The following is a 16930-nucleotide window of genomic DNA, read 5'->3' as shown; positions in this document are numbered from 1 at the left end:
ACACAGCCACTGCACCCCTGCATCAGATTGAATGGTGTCCCTCCAAATTTCACCTCCACGCATAACTTCAGACTTATGGTCTTACGGAGAAATAGGGCCTTTGCAGATGTGATTAGTTGGCATGCAGTCCTGCTGGAGTAGGATGGGCCCTAAACCCAAAGACGCATCCTTATGAGAGAAGACAGAAAAGACGGCCACGCAACACGGAGACCAGAAGCCGGGACAGACCGGGGATCCTCACCCTCACAGCATCCAGAGCTGGGACACGACAAATCCCTGCTGTTTTGAGACACTGAGTTCGTGGTACAGCCACCGCAGGAAAGGAACATGCCCCACTGTCCCAACAGCTCTGAGCTGGTTTTTACCCCCATTCTGCAGTGGGGAGTGGTGGTGGTCTCAGCTGGGGGCAGGAGGGATGCTGACCCTGCTCTTTATATGGGCACCAGGCCCCCCACCCCCCCGGGGAAATGCAAACCACTTTCAGGTGGGCAGGACTGAACCCTGAGGCCCCGGCCCCCGACAGGACAGGACACGCAAGGCTGTCATTCATTATGGCTTTATTTCTGATCGTCCGGCCACGTCCCACAAGCATCCTGAGCTCCAACTGGTCAGCGATCCTGACCATGTGCCCTGGGGAGGAAGGACGCTCACGCGGCAACCACAGCTCGTCCATGGCTCACACACTCACACGTGGGGAAGGATAGGATGGGCCGGGCGGGGCCGGGCCCATACCCGCCCCAGAGGTGGCCGGGCACTCGGTAAACAGTCTTTGGGGGAGACGGGCCACCGGGCAGGGAGAGGGAGGGACGAGAGAGAGGACCTGCAGCCTCCACGCCTGCCCCTCCCAGGCCTGACGGGACGGACAGTCAGCCGAGCCAGGAGCCCCCAGGAGCCCGTTCCCTCCAGTGAGCATCGGGCAGCTTTGGGAGCAAGCCAGTCCCCAGCCCCTCCAGGCCCCTCAGAACCAGAAGGCAGGCGAGCCCTCCCCGGTGGCCAGGAGGCCCCTGGAGTCCCCTCTCCTGGACCCTGACGCCCCAGCACTCAACACTTAACTGACTGTATTGCTAATGAATCTGAACACCTGGGTCTCCCTGAGGTCAGTCCCAGCCCTGCCCCCTCCACCCCTTCTGAGCGGCTCAGGCCCCACCAGGCACCTGGTTTGTGGGACTCAGGCCCGGACCCGCCCCCGCAGGGTCCCAGGAAGAGCTGCTCCCATGGTCACGTCTCCTCCTGGGGTGGGGGGGTGCCCACTCCCCCCGAAAGCATCCTCCTCCTTGCATATGAGGAAACCAAGGCCCAAGGAAATGAGCAGAGGGGCCGCCCCCTGCCCTGGGGGCTCCGCAGGGGGACAGGCTGAGCGCAGAGCCCCAAGAGTCCGGGGCGGGGACAGGAGGGGCAGAGGCAGTGCGAAGCAGGGTGAGCAGCGCAAGGGCCCCTGGGGAGGCTGCCAGGTGTTCAAGGCGCCAGCCGCCCAAGGGGGCTCAGGGGAGTCGCGTCCCAGGGCCGGCTGGGTGAGGGCACAAGGCTGCAAGGGGGCGGCCAGAACCCGGAGACCCAGAGGCGGCGCCACCCTCTCCAGACGGGAGGGAAGGGAGTACCCGGGTCGACGGAGGGGGTGGGGATAGCCTCGAGGTCAGACGCAGAGCCAGCACGGGGGTGGCCTGGCCCTGACCCTGTTGGCCTGCGACCGCCAGGTCCACGGTCAGCATCACGGGCCAGCATCACGGGCCGGGGTGAGGGCGAGGCTGAGCTGGGCGCAGTTCCTCTTTCCTGGCGTGGCTTACGCGCCCCGAGGGCCACGGGGCCAACTCCAGGGCGGGGGCTCATCCACACTTCTGTCCCCGAGTCCGCGGCCAGGCCCCAGACCAGACCTCCACCAGCGCTCCTCCGAGGGAGCTCAAAGGATAAACAAGAGAAAGAAGTCCCCAAATCCTCAAGAGCAACACAGAAAAGCTCTGTAATTCAGGGTTACAGCTGCCGAGGGGCAAGGCCCTGCCCTCCTGCCGGCGCGGAGCAGCCATGTCACTGCGTCTTGGCCTTCAGCAGTCTCTGAACTGTTTTGTACAGGAGGTCGAAGTGCTGGGGGCAGCGGGAGGGCTCCAGTGAGGTCGGGCGACCCCGCCAACAGGAAGGCCCTCGGGCTGCCCAAGAGATCTCCTGAGAGGCCTCGCCTCCCCCAGTCCCCTGCTCACCTGGACCGCCGTGTAGGCCATCCCGAGGTAGGCGCCGATGCAGACGGCCAGAAGCAGGTCGAAAATGGCCGGCTTGACCCTGGGGAGGGGAGGGGGTGTCGGGGTGGGTCAGCGGGCTGCTCCCAGCTGTCCCGAGGACCCAGTCCCCTGGACGGTGACCCAGGGCGCTCACCTGTAGGCGTTCATCACCTGCTTCAGCTGGTCGTAGAAGACAAACTCAGGGTCCCTGGTGAGAGAGCGCTTTCTCAGCAGGCTCACCCTGATAGCAGGGCCACCGGAGGTCCCACCAGCCTAGGAACGTGGCGGGGGAAGGGGGTACCCCAGGTGTGTGCCTGCACAAGGCTGCCATTGCCCCTCCTGGGGAAGGACCATCCTTTATTCTCAATTAATGTCTTTCCTGTTGCTTTCTGGGGTGTACTCTCTAAAACGAAGTGTGGTAACTGTAGAAATTATCTGGTCTGGGAAGCGTTTCTATTGAGGGAGAACGACCACAGCCTAGGAATTGGAGGCCCCCAGCTCCACAGCTGTGGGTCCACTCTGAGCCTCAGTTTCTTCTTCTATTCAAGAGCTTGCTCTCCCTGGAGCGCCATGAGTTGGGAGGAAGGTGGAGAGCCAGTGAGGGGCACCAAGCTTTCCAGGGGGTGTCTCCTGCCTGTGGATCCCCCAGACACCCCTCCTCGGTCCTTGCTCAGCCCAACCAGGGAGCATGGGAGCACTGAACAGAAAGAAGACAGAACTCAGGAGGCCTGCAGTGGGGAAGAGCATCCCGAGGGCAGGAGGGGACCTGGGGTGTGAGTCACCCGAGGCCCAGAACACAAAAGGTCCACGAAGGGTAGCTGGGGGTATAGGGCTGCCAGATAAAACACAGGGCTTCAGTTCTACGAGGACTGCAGATACAGAAGAAATGGGCTTTCAGTGTAAGTATGTCCCAGACGCTGCGTGGGCTATACTTACACTGAGACAATCTGTGGTTCACCTGGAACTCGTTTAACGGGGCACCTGCACTTCTCACTTATCGGGTTTATTTTTCGTCCGGTGTTTCTGTCTGCCCCATCCGGCCCTGGGGGGAGGAAGGCCCTAGAAGAGGCCACCCGCTGGCTGGCGGGGTGGCGCCCGGCCTCACCGCTTGTCGGCCTTGACGTGGTGCGGCCTGACCTCCTTCAGGTAGTGGCTGAGGTAGTGCTCCAGCGTGCTGAGGAGCGGGCCGTCCTTGCCCACCAGCTGCGCGGCCCGCGGCTGGGTGGTCAGCCAGTCCATCACCGAGTCCAGCCGCTCCTGCTGGATCTGCTGCGGGGAAGCGGCCGTGGTCACGGGACCCCCGCCCCCGCCCCACCGGCCCCCCCCGCCCGCCCGCCCGCCCATTACCATCTGCTCCGTGAAGACTGGCATGTCCGGGGGCGTCCCCTGCAGAGAGAGAAGAGCATGGGGCTGAGTCCAGACCTGCCAGCGGCCGGGCGGGCGGGGTGCTCACGGGCGGGCGGGTGGGGGCTCACCTTCTCCGTCAGGTTGTAGATGACACGGGTCAGGGCCTCGGCGATGAGCCTCGTGTTTCGGGTCAGGGTTTTAGAGTCAACCCGGGACCTTCGAGGGCAGATTTTAAAAACACATATATCAGGAATTGGCATCGTTCGTAATCGCCGAAAACCAAGAGCGAGCATATACCTGATAATGATAAAGACAAGCAGAGCGACGGCCCTCCCAGCAGACGGGCGCCCCCCCGCACCGCGGGCTCCTCTCTGGGCCGGGCCCGCTCCCGACGGGGCTGCCCTGCACCCTGGGTGCCCGGGCCGAGCCTGCGCCCTGTGGACGCGCGTCTGCCTCAGTGACTGGCGGCCCCGGGCCTATCTCCTCCTCTGGACCTTGGGGGAGGTCAGGACACCCGCCTCCATGGGCTGCTGAAGGTGGAGTTGCTGTAACGCCCTGTAGTGGGGGCAACAGTGTCCCCCAAATTCACACCCCCCCGGAACCTGGGAATGGGACCCAATTTGGAAGTAGGGTCTCTGCAGACATTATTAGCTAAGATATGATCACACTGGAGTAGGGGGGCCTGAAGTCCCACGGCTGGTGTCCCTATAAGGAGGGGAATTTGGACACAGGCACGAGAGAGGGGCCACGTGACCACGGAGGCGGGGACGGTGGCACGGCCACAAGCCCAGGGACACCAAGGGCTGCCAGCAACATAGGACCGTAGAAGAGGAGCCTCAGAGGCAACACATCCTGACCCAAGTGGGCGTGGGGTGGGGGGCTGCCCCGGGAGGTCCCCCACCTCCCCCCAAGTCTTCCCTCCATCGAGCCACACCCTTCTCCTGGCTCATGCCCCTCAGTTCTAGCACCACCTCCTCCAGGAAGCCTGCCGGATGCCCAAGGACCGGCTGATGCCCCGGCCCATGCCTGCTCCGACGGCGGTGCTCACCGCACGTCCATGATGCTGCTGCGCTGGCCGTCACGGTGGCTCTCCAGATGGGACAGGGTGAAGGCAGGCAGCCGGCGGATGGCGAAGCGCTCATGCTCCCAGGCCAGGATGTCCTCCGCCAGGTTGATCTTCTTGTGCACCATGGAGAACCGCACCTCGGGGAACTGGTGGGCGGCCACCTGCAAGGGGCACTCTCAGGCTCTGCCCGGTGCCCGCGGGCCGCGCCCCAGCCCCGCCTGTCTCTGTGGAGGTGGCCCCTCGCGTCCAGCGGGTCCCAAGTCCCTCCCCGAACCTCCTGCTTCTGGAACCCAGGGAGAAGCCCACCTGCCCCCCCCCCCAGAAAACCCACCTGAGGCTCACCCGAGGCCCCAGGGTGCGCAAAGCTCCCATGTCCCAGCCTGGCCTCCGGCGGGGCGCCTACCGTCTCGAGCTCCCGCAGGAAGGAGTGCTGTAGCGTCCCCTCCCTGGGCGGCTTGGACACGTGCAGGTGCAGGCTGTCCCCCCGGCCCAGGGTGTCCAGGCAGAGGACGAAGGCCACGTTGTCCTGGAGCAGGCTGGAATCTGAGTGCAGTGAGGGCTGGTGGGTGGAGGTGGGGGGGAGTACCGGGGGCCCGGACCCCACCCTGGCCACTGGGGCCGCTCACCTGTGTGGTCCAGATTGTCTTCTAACCAGCGCTTGGTGCCCTGGTAGTTGAACTTTCCTCCTCCAGAAGCAAAGAACAGGAGGTTGTACCTGGCGGGAAGCAGTGGGGCACCAGCGTTGACACGTGGGAGTCCAGGTCCCCGACAAGGAGGAGGTGGTCTCCCCCCAAGTACGAAATCCAACCAGCCTTCAGGGTTGGGCCTCCCTATCCTGGCACTGCTGACACTGGGGAGTCCTGGGTGCTGTGGGGTGTGCAGCAACATCCCTGGCTCCCACCCAATGGATGCCAGGAGCCCCCGAGTCATGATGATCACAGATGTCCCCAGACATGGCCCAGTGTCCCCCAGGGGCTCCAGGTGACAAGCACAGCTTGTGAGAAGCATGGCTTCAGGGGCCTCACTGAATTCTTGAAACCAGGAGAGACTGGGTGAACCAACCGGGAAATAAAAAGTGACAGGTGATTCAGCACCCCGTCCCTCGAGCAGGACTGAAGCCAGGGGTGTCGTGAAGGACCGTGTCGTGAAGGACCATGTCCCCGCGCCGCCCCCCCCAGCCCCATCCATCCCGCCGTGGCCACGGCGGTCCTTATAGGAGAAGAGACACCTGGAGGAAGCGGAGGCCACGTGACACTGGGACCGAGGAATCCATCACTGCTGGAATCCGGCAGCAGCGGGAAGGACCCTCCCCTGGGGTTTCAGGAGGAGGCGTGGCCCTGCTGACACCCTGATCTCAACCTCCCCTCCCCGCCCGGAACGTGAGCACCCCTGCTGCTCAGGGCGCCTGCGTGCATGGGGCAGGGCCCGGCAGCTCAGCGAGACTCGCTTGTTACTGGGCCCCTGCCGTCCCAGGGCAGCGCGGTGTAGGGATGAGCGCCCACACCGGTGACCAGCCGTGCCCAGGGCCGCGACGGGGAGACGCCAGCCTGAGCAACCGGCTCGCAGGTATTTGTGCTTCTTGCCGTTAGAGCGTCCCCGGCTCTTCCGGGAGGAGCGAGGGCAGCCCGGTCTCCTGGGGGGGATTCCCGGGGATGCACCCGGGAGGAGCTAGGCTCCACGACCCGACACTGTGATTCCAGGGTCGTAACCGCCCTGCCCCCATCACTTACGCGGCGTGGGTGCGCTTGTAGGTATAGAGCCGGGAGAAGAGACGGGTGAGCTCCAGCAGCACGGAGATGCCACTCCCATTGGAGTCCGCGCCGTGCGACAGCCACTGCGGGTGTGCAGAAAGGAGGCCGAGGTCACCCCACGTCCACGTGCGGCGCCTCGCACCCCCCCACCCCCCCCCGAATCTCGCCCCCGGTCCACGTCTCCAGCGCAGCTGGGCTCACCCACCCTGCGCAGCCCAAACCCAAGACCGATGGCCCCTGGGCGCCGCCCGGCCTCCACGCACGCGGGAAGCCCCGTGCACAGCCTCCGTCCAGCCTGGGCATCCGCCCTGGGAGCTTCCTCCAGCTGGACCTCCGGCCTTCTGCCCCCCCGCGCTGTGAACTCCCCCCACGCGTCTGGGTCCTGCGCTCTAAGGCGACATTCCCCACAGGGAACGACTGGTTCTTGGAGAGAAAAAAACTGGGTTGTTTGCATGGCTTGGGACCCTCCCCCAGTCACAGCGCACCAACTGACACACAGCGTGCGATGTCGTTCAAGTTCACAGGGAGGGGGCGACGGGATGCTCAGTGAGGGAAGCCAGACACAAGGACACACAGGGTGTGACCCCACGGAGGGGAAACGTCCAGGACAGGCCGATCCACAGACACGGAGAGTGGGTTCCTGGCTGTCGGGGGCTGGGGGAGGGGTGGGGTGACTTCATAGGGAGGGGGCTTCTTTCAGGGGGATGGAACGCTCTGAAAGCAGAGAGCGGTGATGTCTACACAATTTTGTGAATTCACTAAAAACCTCTGAATTGCGTGCTTTAAAAGGATGGATTTTATGTTATGGGAATTACATCTCAAAAATTTAAGAAAATTTCACAGGAAAGGGAAAATGAGGACACAGTTGTCTAAAAAGGCTCTGTGGGGGTGGATGATGAAAAGGGTGAGAACGTGGCTCTGAGCCAACTATCCAGGGCCGGCCTCTGGGCCCCGGTGTCCTCAAGGACAGCCTTGGCCTCCCAGGCGGGGCGGCCCGCAAGGCGCGGTCAGGGGCGCACGCCCGGCTGCAGGCCCTCCCAGCACCCACACTGTCTGGTTCAGCTGGCTGTTGGTTCTCCAGCAGGAACCTCCCACCCCACCGTGCCGGGGGCTCTGAGGGCACAGCCCCGGGTGGCCTGCAGCCTCGAGGGACGCTGGCCAGGCCAGCCCTCAGGGGCGCCGGGAACCGGACTTCGGGGGCCCCCTGTCCTGACACTGTGCAGACACAGGGTCTGCACGGGCACCTGCTCTCCTCCTGGGTCTGGGGTCTCGGCCGTGCCGGGCAGAGGTGCCTGCGTGACCGGCCCCCAGTGAGAATCCCGGGCTGGGTCTCGTGGGCCTCCCTGGGGACCACCCCTCCCTCTGCTGTCACGTCTCGTTTGGGGGAGTGAAGCTTCACGATGACACCCGTCCCGCAGGGTGTTCACAGGGCCCTGAGGGCACGGACGTACCGGGGCCACCCCAAAGGCATCGTAGTGGGCCACGATGACGATGGTAGGCAGGTCCTCTCCGCCCAGCCCAGTCAGCCGCCCCTGCAGAGACACAGGCGTGAAGGGCCAGCCGGCCCGAGGCAGTGGCCGCCCCCGACCCGGCGGCAGTGTTCTCGGCTTTGCCGGCTACACTGTGGACACGGCGGGTGGCTGGATGTGGCCACCGGGAAACCAGGCCCACCCTTCAAAGGCCGAGCCCCGCTGACGGCAGGCACGGCAAGGTCCTGACAGCGCAGGAAGAGCTCGGGGGGTCGGGGTCCGGCGCCCTGGCCGAGGTCCTCCTGCGTAAACCGGCCCCCGGTCAAGTCCAGCAGGGAACAGTCGGCAAAGACATCCTGTCAGGAGCAGGGCCCGCGGGCGGTCTGAGCCGGGGGCAGCATGTGCTGAGGCCCCACGCCCCTTACTCTCTGGACAGAGGGCAGCTCTGCAAGGCCTCAGCTGTGGCCTCCTCGTGGGGGGAGGGGAACAAAACCGCCGGAGGCTTTTTTCAGGGGGTAGGGGCGGGTGCAGCGAGACAACCCCACGGGCGGCCCGTGGAGCTGACCCTGGTGGGGAGAATGCGAGGGGGAGAACTTGGACCTTGCTCTGGCCTGGATGCCTGCATATGCCCGCCCTCCCGGTGGGAGATTAGGCTTTAATTGCTGCCCAGAGCTCTGCTCTCCGCCAGCTCAGCTGAGCCCCCGTGATGTTACTGTTAGGGGAAGGGCCGGCCACTCGGGGAGGGGGCTCTCGGTGGGGCAGGGGTGGGGGGAGGAGGAGGTGAGGCAGGGTGTGTGTGGCTGGAGGCCCATCTCTCCATAGGGCGGGCGGGTGGGCAGCCATCTGACCCGATTTCCCAGTCAGAGGCTCCCTCTAGTGGGGACGGGCAGTGAGGCATGCCAGGCACTCACTTCCACGCTGGTGATGAGCCAGTCGCTCACGGCCTTGCTCTGGACCCCGCTGGTGACCATCTGGAAGCCGTTGGCGGTGGCGGTGTGAAGCAGCACTGAGGACGGGGGCGGGGAGGACCAGCCTGAGCCCGGGGGCTGCCCTGCCGCGGCCCGGGGGTTCCCGGACCAGAGCCAGCATGCTCACCACCCCAGCACCCCAGACTCCAGGGGTTCAATCTGAGCAAAAGCAGAACTGACCACACAGACTAGAACACAATGCAGTACCTGGACACGGGCAAGAACCTGGGTGTCCAGTATAAGAGCCGGTGAAACAGTCACCCGGACACCACTCAGGCCGGTGAGGAGGGCGTGTGCGCCCTCGCTCTGCGGGACCGTCAGGGACCGTTCCTAAATCACGAAGGCGCGTGCACAACCTCTGACCCAGCTCCCCAAGGATCACTTCAGCAGTGACCCCAAAACAGGAGTTTCCCATCAGATGGCCCACGATCCTCCAGCCCAGCCCCAAAAGCAAACATGGCGTGAGAACTCAAAGTTCCATAAAAAGGAAAGTTCCATTCTCTCCTGAGCCAAGGTGAGGTGGTGCCCACCTCGCTCCATGCGAGCCAGTGGTCCACTGCGCCTGCCACTTTTTCACCTGGGGGCAGCGGCTGCCCTAAAACGCCTGTGAGCTCACCCTGTCTCAAGCCCTTCCGTTCTTTACACATTTAAACACACAACCGTGGGAATTCCCTGGCGGTCCAGTGGTTAGGACTCCGCGCTTTCACTGCCGAGGGCCCGGGTTCAATCCCTGGTCGGGGAAGTAAGATCCTGCAAGCCGTGCGGTGCGGCCGAAAAACAACAATGACAATGACACACACCCCAATCGTGATGGCCATGGGAGGTGTCATCACTGGGGGAGCTGGGAGGGTGCCTCTCAGGAACCGTAGTATGTCCGCAACTTCTTCCAAACCCTAGCGTTATTCCAAAACAAACAAGCTACGCCTAAGAAAGTGTTGTGATCCTGATCTATGATCTTATATTCTGGTTTTTCCACCGACCAACGTAAAATAAGCACTTTCTCACACCTGATGCCATTTCTTAACGGCTGCTTAATATTCCACCAAGTAGCTGACTCCTCCTCCTCTCTTCCACTCTAACTAGAAATTAAGATCTTTCCAAAAACTCACTCTTGTGCTGCCACAATGCAGACGGCCACTGTCCAGACTTTAATCCAGACCAGGGTTTGGCAAACTTTCTCTGTAAAGTGCTAGAGAGTCGAAATTTTTAGCTCTGTGGGCCAGTCTGTCACAGCCACTTAACTCTCCTACTGTAGTGTGAAAGCCACCATAAGCCGTGTGTAACACTGGCTGTGTGCCGATAAAACTTTATTTACACAAACAGGCGGCCAAGGGCCACAGTCTGCCACCCCCCAGTCTAGCATCCACGCAGCTAATAATCTGGCCAGGAGGAATGACCCTTTCTTTACAGCTTAAACACATACCCACAAACTGTTTCCCCAAGGAGCTGGGCGAGTCCACTGTGTGGACAAACCTGCCTGCCTTGCCCACTCTCGTTGGCTCTGAGGACCAGCTTCCTTTTCCTACACCTGCGATTGGATCCTTTTGGCTCAATTCTTTGACCACTTTTGCTAGCTCACTCTCCCCCATGGCCCCCGGACCGGTCAAACGGCAGAGCTCCCAGCTGCCAAGCTCACTGCAGCATCCCCCAGCCCGGGAGAGGGGGTCCTGGAAACTGCACAGCGGGGCCCCTCTCCGCACGACCCCCGCCCCGAGCCCACCTTCGGCGGCAGAAGCGGAGCCCTGGGAGGCGGATGCAGCCTGCGTCTGCTCGTAGATGGACAGCAGAGCGTCGTCCTCCACGGCGAAGTACACGGGCACGATGGTCTCCATGGCCAGCATCTCGGGCTCGATCTCCATGAATTGCTGCGGGAGAGACAAACGTTCACGCGGCTTCGGGCAGCGGGGCCCGGGGCTGCCCCTGGAGGGCGGGCACCGGGGACTGGACGGGATGGAGCTGGAGCCGGTGGGGTGGGGCGGGGCGGGCCTCACCCGGATGACGTCCTGCGGCACCGCGGCCATGGCCCGCGGCAGGATGATGACCACGGCACCGGCCGACTGGCGTAGGGCGCGCTGGTAGCGCTCGTACGAGAAGTCCAGCAGCCGCATGAGCACGCAGCGCCGGCTCAGGACGTCCGCGTCAATGGTGCGCGCCTCCGTGTTCAGCACCGCGTTCCGCGTGCCTGCAGGGAGGGGTCCCTCAGCTAGCCGCCCACCCACCGGAGCCGCGCCCACCCCAACCCCGGGCTCGCGGGGCCTTCCGAGAACTCAACGAAAACTAAGACCCTTCTCCTTGAACCAACTCCCCTACCCCTACATTCCTAAACCAGGGCTGGACCCACTGTTCCTGCTCTGGCACCCTCCCTCCGCCACTGCACCACGGCCACAGTCATCCCTCAGAGAGTGACGTGGTCCCTGCTCACCCAGCCGCCCCACGAGGATATGTGGGCTTCCTGCCAGGCTGGGTGCTGTGCCCCCCCGCCCCATGTCCCTGCGGCAGCTCAGGGGCGGGTGCCCTCACCCCAGCCCACAGAGACAGCCAGCAGCCCCCCAAGCCACCCACCCGTAAGGCGGGACCGTCAGCAGGAGCACCGGGGTTGGAACCCAGTCGGTCCTGCTCCCCCAGCCCTCCTCCCCGGGTTCCCCGTGGCTCCTGGGACGCAGGGCCCCACAGGTGCCTCACACCCTGCCCAGGGTGTCAGGAGACCCCCAGCACAGAGCCCAGCACCCACTCCAGGGTCTAGTCCCCAGCAGAGGGAGCCCCCAGGCTACAGGACTGCCCCCCACAGTTCCCAATGACCCGAGGAAAACCCAAACCCTGCCCTGGCTGACCTGACCAGTGGCCCCCGTCCCGCCCTCCCCAGGCCAGGGCCCCCTCCTCTCACAGCTCTAACACGGCCTTGTCCATGTCCCCGGGGCCCTCGCTATCTACTCCCCTAACTAGCCTGGGGGTTCCAGGGGTAGAGACCTCGTTCACCACAGTGCAAACCCAGCATCGCCTGGCGACTCCCAGCCCAGCAGGCTCAGGACATGGAACGAACCAACGCCCGGTCTCCCTGAAGCCCCTCAGGAAGGAAATCACCAGGGTCTGTCCATCTTCTTCCACTCAGGGCTGCACTGTTCCCCCTGGGCCGTCCTGGGCGCTGTGGGGTGTGGAGCAGCCTCCCTGGCCCCGCCCCCTCGATGCCAGAAGCCCCCTAGTCATGGTAACCACAGAGGATGCCGGACGTGGCCTGGTGTGCCCTGGGGGCAGGACCACCCGGGTTTCTCTCCTCTGGGAGCTCAAGAAAGGGCCAGAAAATCAGGGAGGGAGGGAGAGGCTGCTTCCGGCTTGGACCCCTCCCCGCTCACAAGCTTTTCCAGGCAGCTGACCCCTCCCCACCTGAGCAGAAGTAGGCTACAGCCAGATTGCACAGAGCGCTTTTCCAAGGCCAGCAGGTCCCCTCAGACACAGAGCACTGCTGTCCTCAGAGCTCTACTGGAGAAAAGCGGCGAGAAGCTGCGTGGACATTTCAGCGCAACGAGGAGGGGGCGCCAGCACCCACGGGTGCACGGTATGCAGCGGCGGGCCCTCGGGGCCATCCCTGCACTGATGGGAAAGGGGGCTCAGGCAGGCCCCCAGCTGCCAGGGCCACCAGCACTCAGCGGGATGCTGCCAGAGATCCAGATTCTTAGGTCAGATCACCCAGGTGACAAAGGCACACGGCGAGTCCAAAATGTCTCACAGGTCCCAGGCTGACCCAGGATGCACAAAGACAAACAAACCCTACTGCACATGGGGGCCAGATATGGCCCTTAGGGCCTCCAGTTGGAGACCCACACACTGAGTGTCAAAATAACAATGCAGAGAAACAGGTCTGCTTCCCCCAGGAAGCCAGAGTGTGCTGCCTGGAGGTCGAGGCTGCCGGGCAAGGCGACACCTGTGTCCTCAGGGATGCACCAGGCCCAGGCGGCCTCAGGCTCAGGTCCAGGAGCGAGGTCCCCACCTCTGCTTTCCAAGGATGTGCCATCGGGAGAAGGGTCGCTTCCTACGGCTCATTTTGAGGGCTTGTCCGGCGGAGGGGCCCAGCAGAACACAGAAGGGACAGCGCCCCAGGTGGGAAAAGGCAAGGCTGTGTCAGGGGCAGGGGTCTGTGACCAAGGAGCGAAGCTGGGCCATGCGCCCCAGGCTGGGGGCTGTGTGCCTCTCTCCCGCCCCGGGGCCTTTCCTCTGCTTTAGGGCAACGTGGGAGCCCGGGAGGGCCTGGCGGGGAGGGCGGGAAAGACCTTCAGGGGCCCCTGAAGCTCTGGGAATGCCGGACAGGCCCCTCCCCCGTGTCCCAGCCGCAGCCTCCCAGGGGCGGCTCGGATGTCACCTGTCACCTCGGGGTGGAGCCTACAGAGACCCGCTTTCCAGAGATGGGAAGGGGGTGGTGAAAGCAGAACCAGGTGGGCGCCAGCCCCCCAACCGCCCCCAGAGGCTGAGCGCCCCAAGAGCGGAGACCGTCTTTGCTGGCATGAGGCTGAAGCCAGCGCAGCCTCGGTCACCCCTGCGTCTGGGCGGGCGCTGGACACCTGGACGGAAGTCGCTGGTTCCCACAATGGGACCAGACCTGGACAGAGGTCACAAGCTTCTCTACCGAGGGCCCAGGGCCAGTCCTCTCTCCTTGCGGGTTGCACTGGTCCTTTGCAGCGCGAAGCCACCAACCAGCAAGGGGCGGAGAGCCCATCCCCGTGCCTGGTGTGGGTGCCCACATCCCCACCTCCCAGGGCTGTATCTGAGGGGACCAAGTGGGATGGGTGCGAGCGGCCCAGCCCAGAAAGGCCGGAGTCCATTCGGGGGGGGGGGGGGGTCACACCCCAGCTCAAAGAGCACACGCCTCTCCTTCCCGGCACCCTGCCCGCCTGTTTCTCAACAGGAGTGAACAGGAAGTTGGGAAAGGAGGCCCAGAGCAAGGGTTACACCAGGAGGCGGGAGCTGAGGGCGTGCGTGATGCCGGGGACGCTGCAATCAGCAGTGACCCAGCAGACCAGCCCTCAGAGGCTCCATGACCGGGGAGGAGCCGGGACTCCCTCTGCACCACCGGGCCTTCCCGGACTATCCCGCCAGCATCTCCCCAGGCAGCGGTGGGGACCTCACATCCCTGCCAATGGGGGACGCTGCCTGGTGTGATCTGGGTGGAGATGTAGACGTGTGAGCTGAGATGGGTGGGCGCCCTGCCAGGCCCCTCCGCTCACCCCCGAGCCCACTCGGCATCCAGGTTTCTCACCATGAGCAACAAAGATGGGGGCCGGAAAGGAAGGCATGTGGGGTGGGGGGAGACACCGGGTCAGAAAAAAGAACAGGAAGGAATCCAGGAACAGGGGCGAAGAACTCAGGTAAAGGAGGAGAAGAGGGAAGGAGGACAGGGAGAAAGAGGAGAAGATTCCCGAGGACCTGCGAGGAGAATGATGCAGTCAGGGAGCGGGTCTGCGGCACCTGTCTGGGGCGGGGAGAGGGGGCCACACCCGCAAGCAGGCCAGCGCTGAGCAGGCGGTGGGGGAATACGGGGCATCCAGGCTGCTGGATTACAGCTGCCCAAGGGTCCCGGAGCAGAGCTGGGTGTGCTGGGAGAGCTCCCGGCAAGGCTCCGAGTGCAGTGCGAGAGGGGACAGCGGAGTGACTGGGTGAGGGAAGGTCTGGCGGGTTGACCTGGAGAGTTCTAGAATCCAGGCCTGCTGCTGGACTGCAGGATCCTCTAGACCAGGACGGCAGCCGCTAGTCACACGTAGCTATTCAAGCTTATTACAGTTAACCACCAAAAGATACTAAAGATCTCCCTCTTCCACTGCATGAGCCACATCTTAAAAGACCACCTGTGACAGCACCGGCTGAAACCCTCTCCCCAGGGGGATGTCAACAACACATACAAACTGCCCACTCGTTAGGGGCTCCTGGCCTTCCTCCCCACCGGTCGAGAGCCTGGGGTCTAAAGACATCACTGTAACCCCAAGTTCTCCCCCTCAGCACTGCTGACAATCTGGCCCAGATCATTCTCTGGGAGAGGCCGTCCCAGGCACTGTGGGGTGTGGAGCAGCACCCCTGGGCCTACCTCCTCGATGCCAGGAGCACCCCCAGTCACGACAACCCAAAGTCATCACTCAGCGACCCCTGGGTTGACAACGACTGCACTAAACAGAAACAACATAACTCTGGGGTGATGAGGGATCTGAGGGGAATCTCCAGACACTGCGGCTCCCCAGGGGCCTGGCAGTGGCAGGGGATCCAGGGGGCTCAGGCTAGGCCTGATGTTCCAACGAGAGGCTAGTCCAAGGGAACCAGAGCTCAGAGAGGAGGGGACCAGGGGAACTGGGGAGGGCGGGCCTTGACTTGTGGGGGCCTAAGGCACCAGGCTGGAAGAGAAACCAGAGGCCAGAAGGTTCTGGAACACCAGATACAGCAAGGCTGGGGAAAGAGGCGGAAATTCAGAATGACTTGGGCACTGGGGTCAGAACTTTGACAGATGAGGGAGCAGGGCCGGGGAACAGGAGCTGGACAGGATCCAGCCGTGGGGGCCTGAAATCGTGGAGAGAAGGAGCCAGGGTGGGCTGGTGGTGTTCCAGGAAGCCGAGGGGTGGGTATGCACCAAAGCGGGGAGCAAGAAATGGGGTCCAAGGGATTTCAGGAGCCCAAAGGCAGGAGACTGAAGGATTAGCTAACGAATTCTGAGGAACCTGGCTCATGAGTTGGGACCAGGGAGCAGAACCTGGGGAGAGATGGGCCTTGACACGGGGCCAGGCTGGGGTCAGCGATCAGAGCTTCTTGAGCCCTGAAGGGGGTCAGAATGTAGAACTAGACAAAACACACCGGGGTGCCAGGGGCTGTGCAAGGGTGGCCAGCTCGGCCTGGCAGAACCGCGCTGAGAGGCTCCACTCCAAGTGAAAAAGACCCAAGGTTGGGGCTCTGTTCCAGGTGGGAATCAGAGAGGACCCAGGAGAAAAGGAGCAGGGGCAGCTTGGCTTGAAGGTGGGAGGAAGCTCTGCGTTCTGAAGCATGTAGCCCTTGTCGGGGACGGAGACGGGGCCGGGGTGCTGTGGCAGCCAGCGCGGCGGGTTCCTGGGGCAGAGAGAGCTCGGGGCCTAGCGTCGGTCCAGGTATCCAAGCTCGGACTTGCCTGGGATCTGGGTAAGTGTCTGGCGGCCCAAGTGAGGTCTGCGGGCTGGACTCCTGCTGGACAGGTGGGAGAGGCAGGTCCTGGGGCCCGGGGAGCGAAGACCGAACCGAAGGAGGGGGCATCCTGGCCGGCAGAGGCCGGAGCCTCGGGGAGGGGAGAGGCTGAGCGGGAGGTCAGGTGCGGGGAGGCAAAGCTGGGGGAGGTCAGGAGCCCATGGGGAAAGCCCGGCCCCGGGGGGAGGCCAGGGGCCCGGGTCCACGCACCGTAGGGCTGTCCCTGCAGGTCGTACTGCTGCATGCGGTACACGGTGAACTCGTGCGCCGCGTCGGCGGCGGGCAGCGGCGGCGCCACGAGCAGCAGCACGGCGGGCAGGAAGACGATGAAGCCGAGCGGCAGGCACGATGCCTTCAGCATGTTCTCCAGCACCTCTCCTGCTTCCTCCAGCATCCTGGCCTGCGGCGGGGCCGCGCGGGGCGGCGGCGGGGACGGGACGGCGGCGGCGGCGGCGGCTCACGCGAACTCACCTAGGCATGGGTAGGTGCCGGGGTCCTGCGGGCGCCGCGCCGGGCAGCCCGCGCCCGCTCCGGGGTCCTGCGGGCACCGCCGAGGGCCGCCCGCCCGCCGCGCTGCCTGCTGGGAGTTGTAGTCCTCCCGGCGCGCGCGGAGCCACCTGGGAGTTGTAGGCCCATTCTGTTACTCCCCGAAAGAGGAAGCTGTGGTGGACCGTTTGACTAAGGTTTCACATAAACCCCAAGTCAGAAAATACGGAGACTTAAAAAAAAAAAACTGTAATCGGCGGAACTTACTGAGACCCTGTCTTTGCTGTGGTAGAAGGTGGAGGGATGAAGGGGGTTGTGCAAGACGTGACCCTGCGACCCGGAGAAAAGTTGGGAATAAGGAAGAGAGGGGCCGGCCTGATGCGCTAGGTCTCCTGGGAATTGTAGTCTCATTGAACAAGTACAAGGGGTCATGGGAGCTGAAGTCTTC

The 16930-nt window shown here is 63.7% G+C and overlaps 1 protein-coding gene across 4 annotated transcripts; it reads right to left on the bottom strand.

The window, feature by feature from the left end:
* Window positions 1-540: 540 nt before the first annotated feature.
* On the bottom strand, window positions 541-16493 carry NCLN (nicalin). 4 transcript variants are annotated; one of them, XM_061190767.1, is made up of 15 exons: window positions 16207-16493; window positions 10803-10993; window positions 10532-10676; window positions 8755-8849; window positions 7826-7906; window positions 6354-6457; window positions 5250-5338; window positions 5027-5166; window positions 4606-4784; window positions 3686-3773; window positions 3558-3596; window positions 3316-3479; window positions 2365-2418; window positions 2193-2271; window positions 541-2079 (listed from the first exon to the last, which is right to left on the bottom strand). In XM_061190767.1, the coding sequence occupies exons 1-15, from the start codon at window positions 16388-16390 to the stop codon at window positions 2023-2025; spliced, it is 1689 nt and encodes a 562-aa protein (XP_061046750.1). In that variant the 5' UTR covers window positions 16391-16493; the 3' UTR covers window positions 541-2022. The 4 variants fall into 4 exon arrangements, with proteins under 4 accessions (XP_061046750.1, XP_061046751.1, XP_061046749.1 ...); XM_061190768.1 differs by having other exon boundaries at window positions 3316-3476; XM_061190766.1 differs by having other exon boundaries at window positions 541-2271.
* Window positions 16494-16930: the final 437 nt, after the last annotated feature.

The sequence above is a fragment of the Eubalaena glacialis genome, chromosome 4, assembly GCF_028564815.1.
Source record: "Eubalaena glacialis isolate mEubGla1 chromosome 4, mEubGla1.1.hap2.+ XY, whole genome shotgun sequence".
Classification (NCBI taxonomy): Eukaryota; Metazoa; Chordata; class Mammalia; order Artiodactyla; family Balaenidae; genus Eubalaena; species Eubalaena glacialis.
Note: the sequence above shows the minus strand (reverse complement) of the source record. Positions and strands in the feature narration are given on the sequence as shown.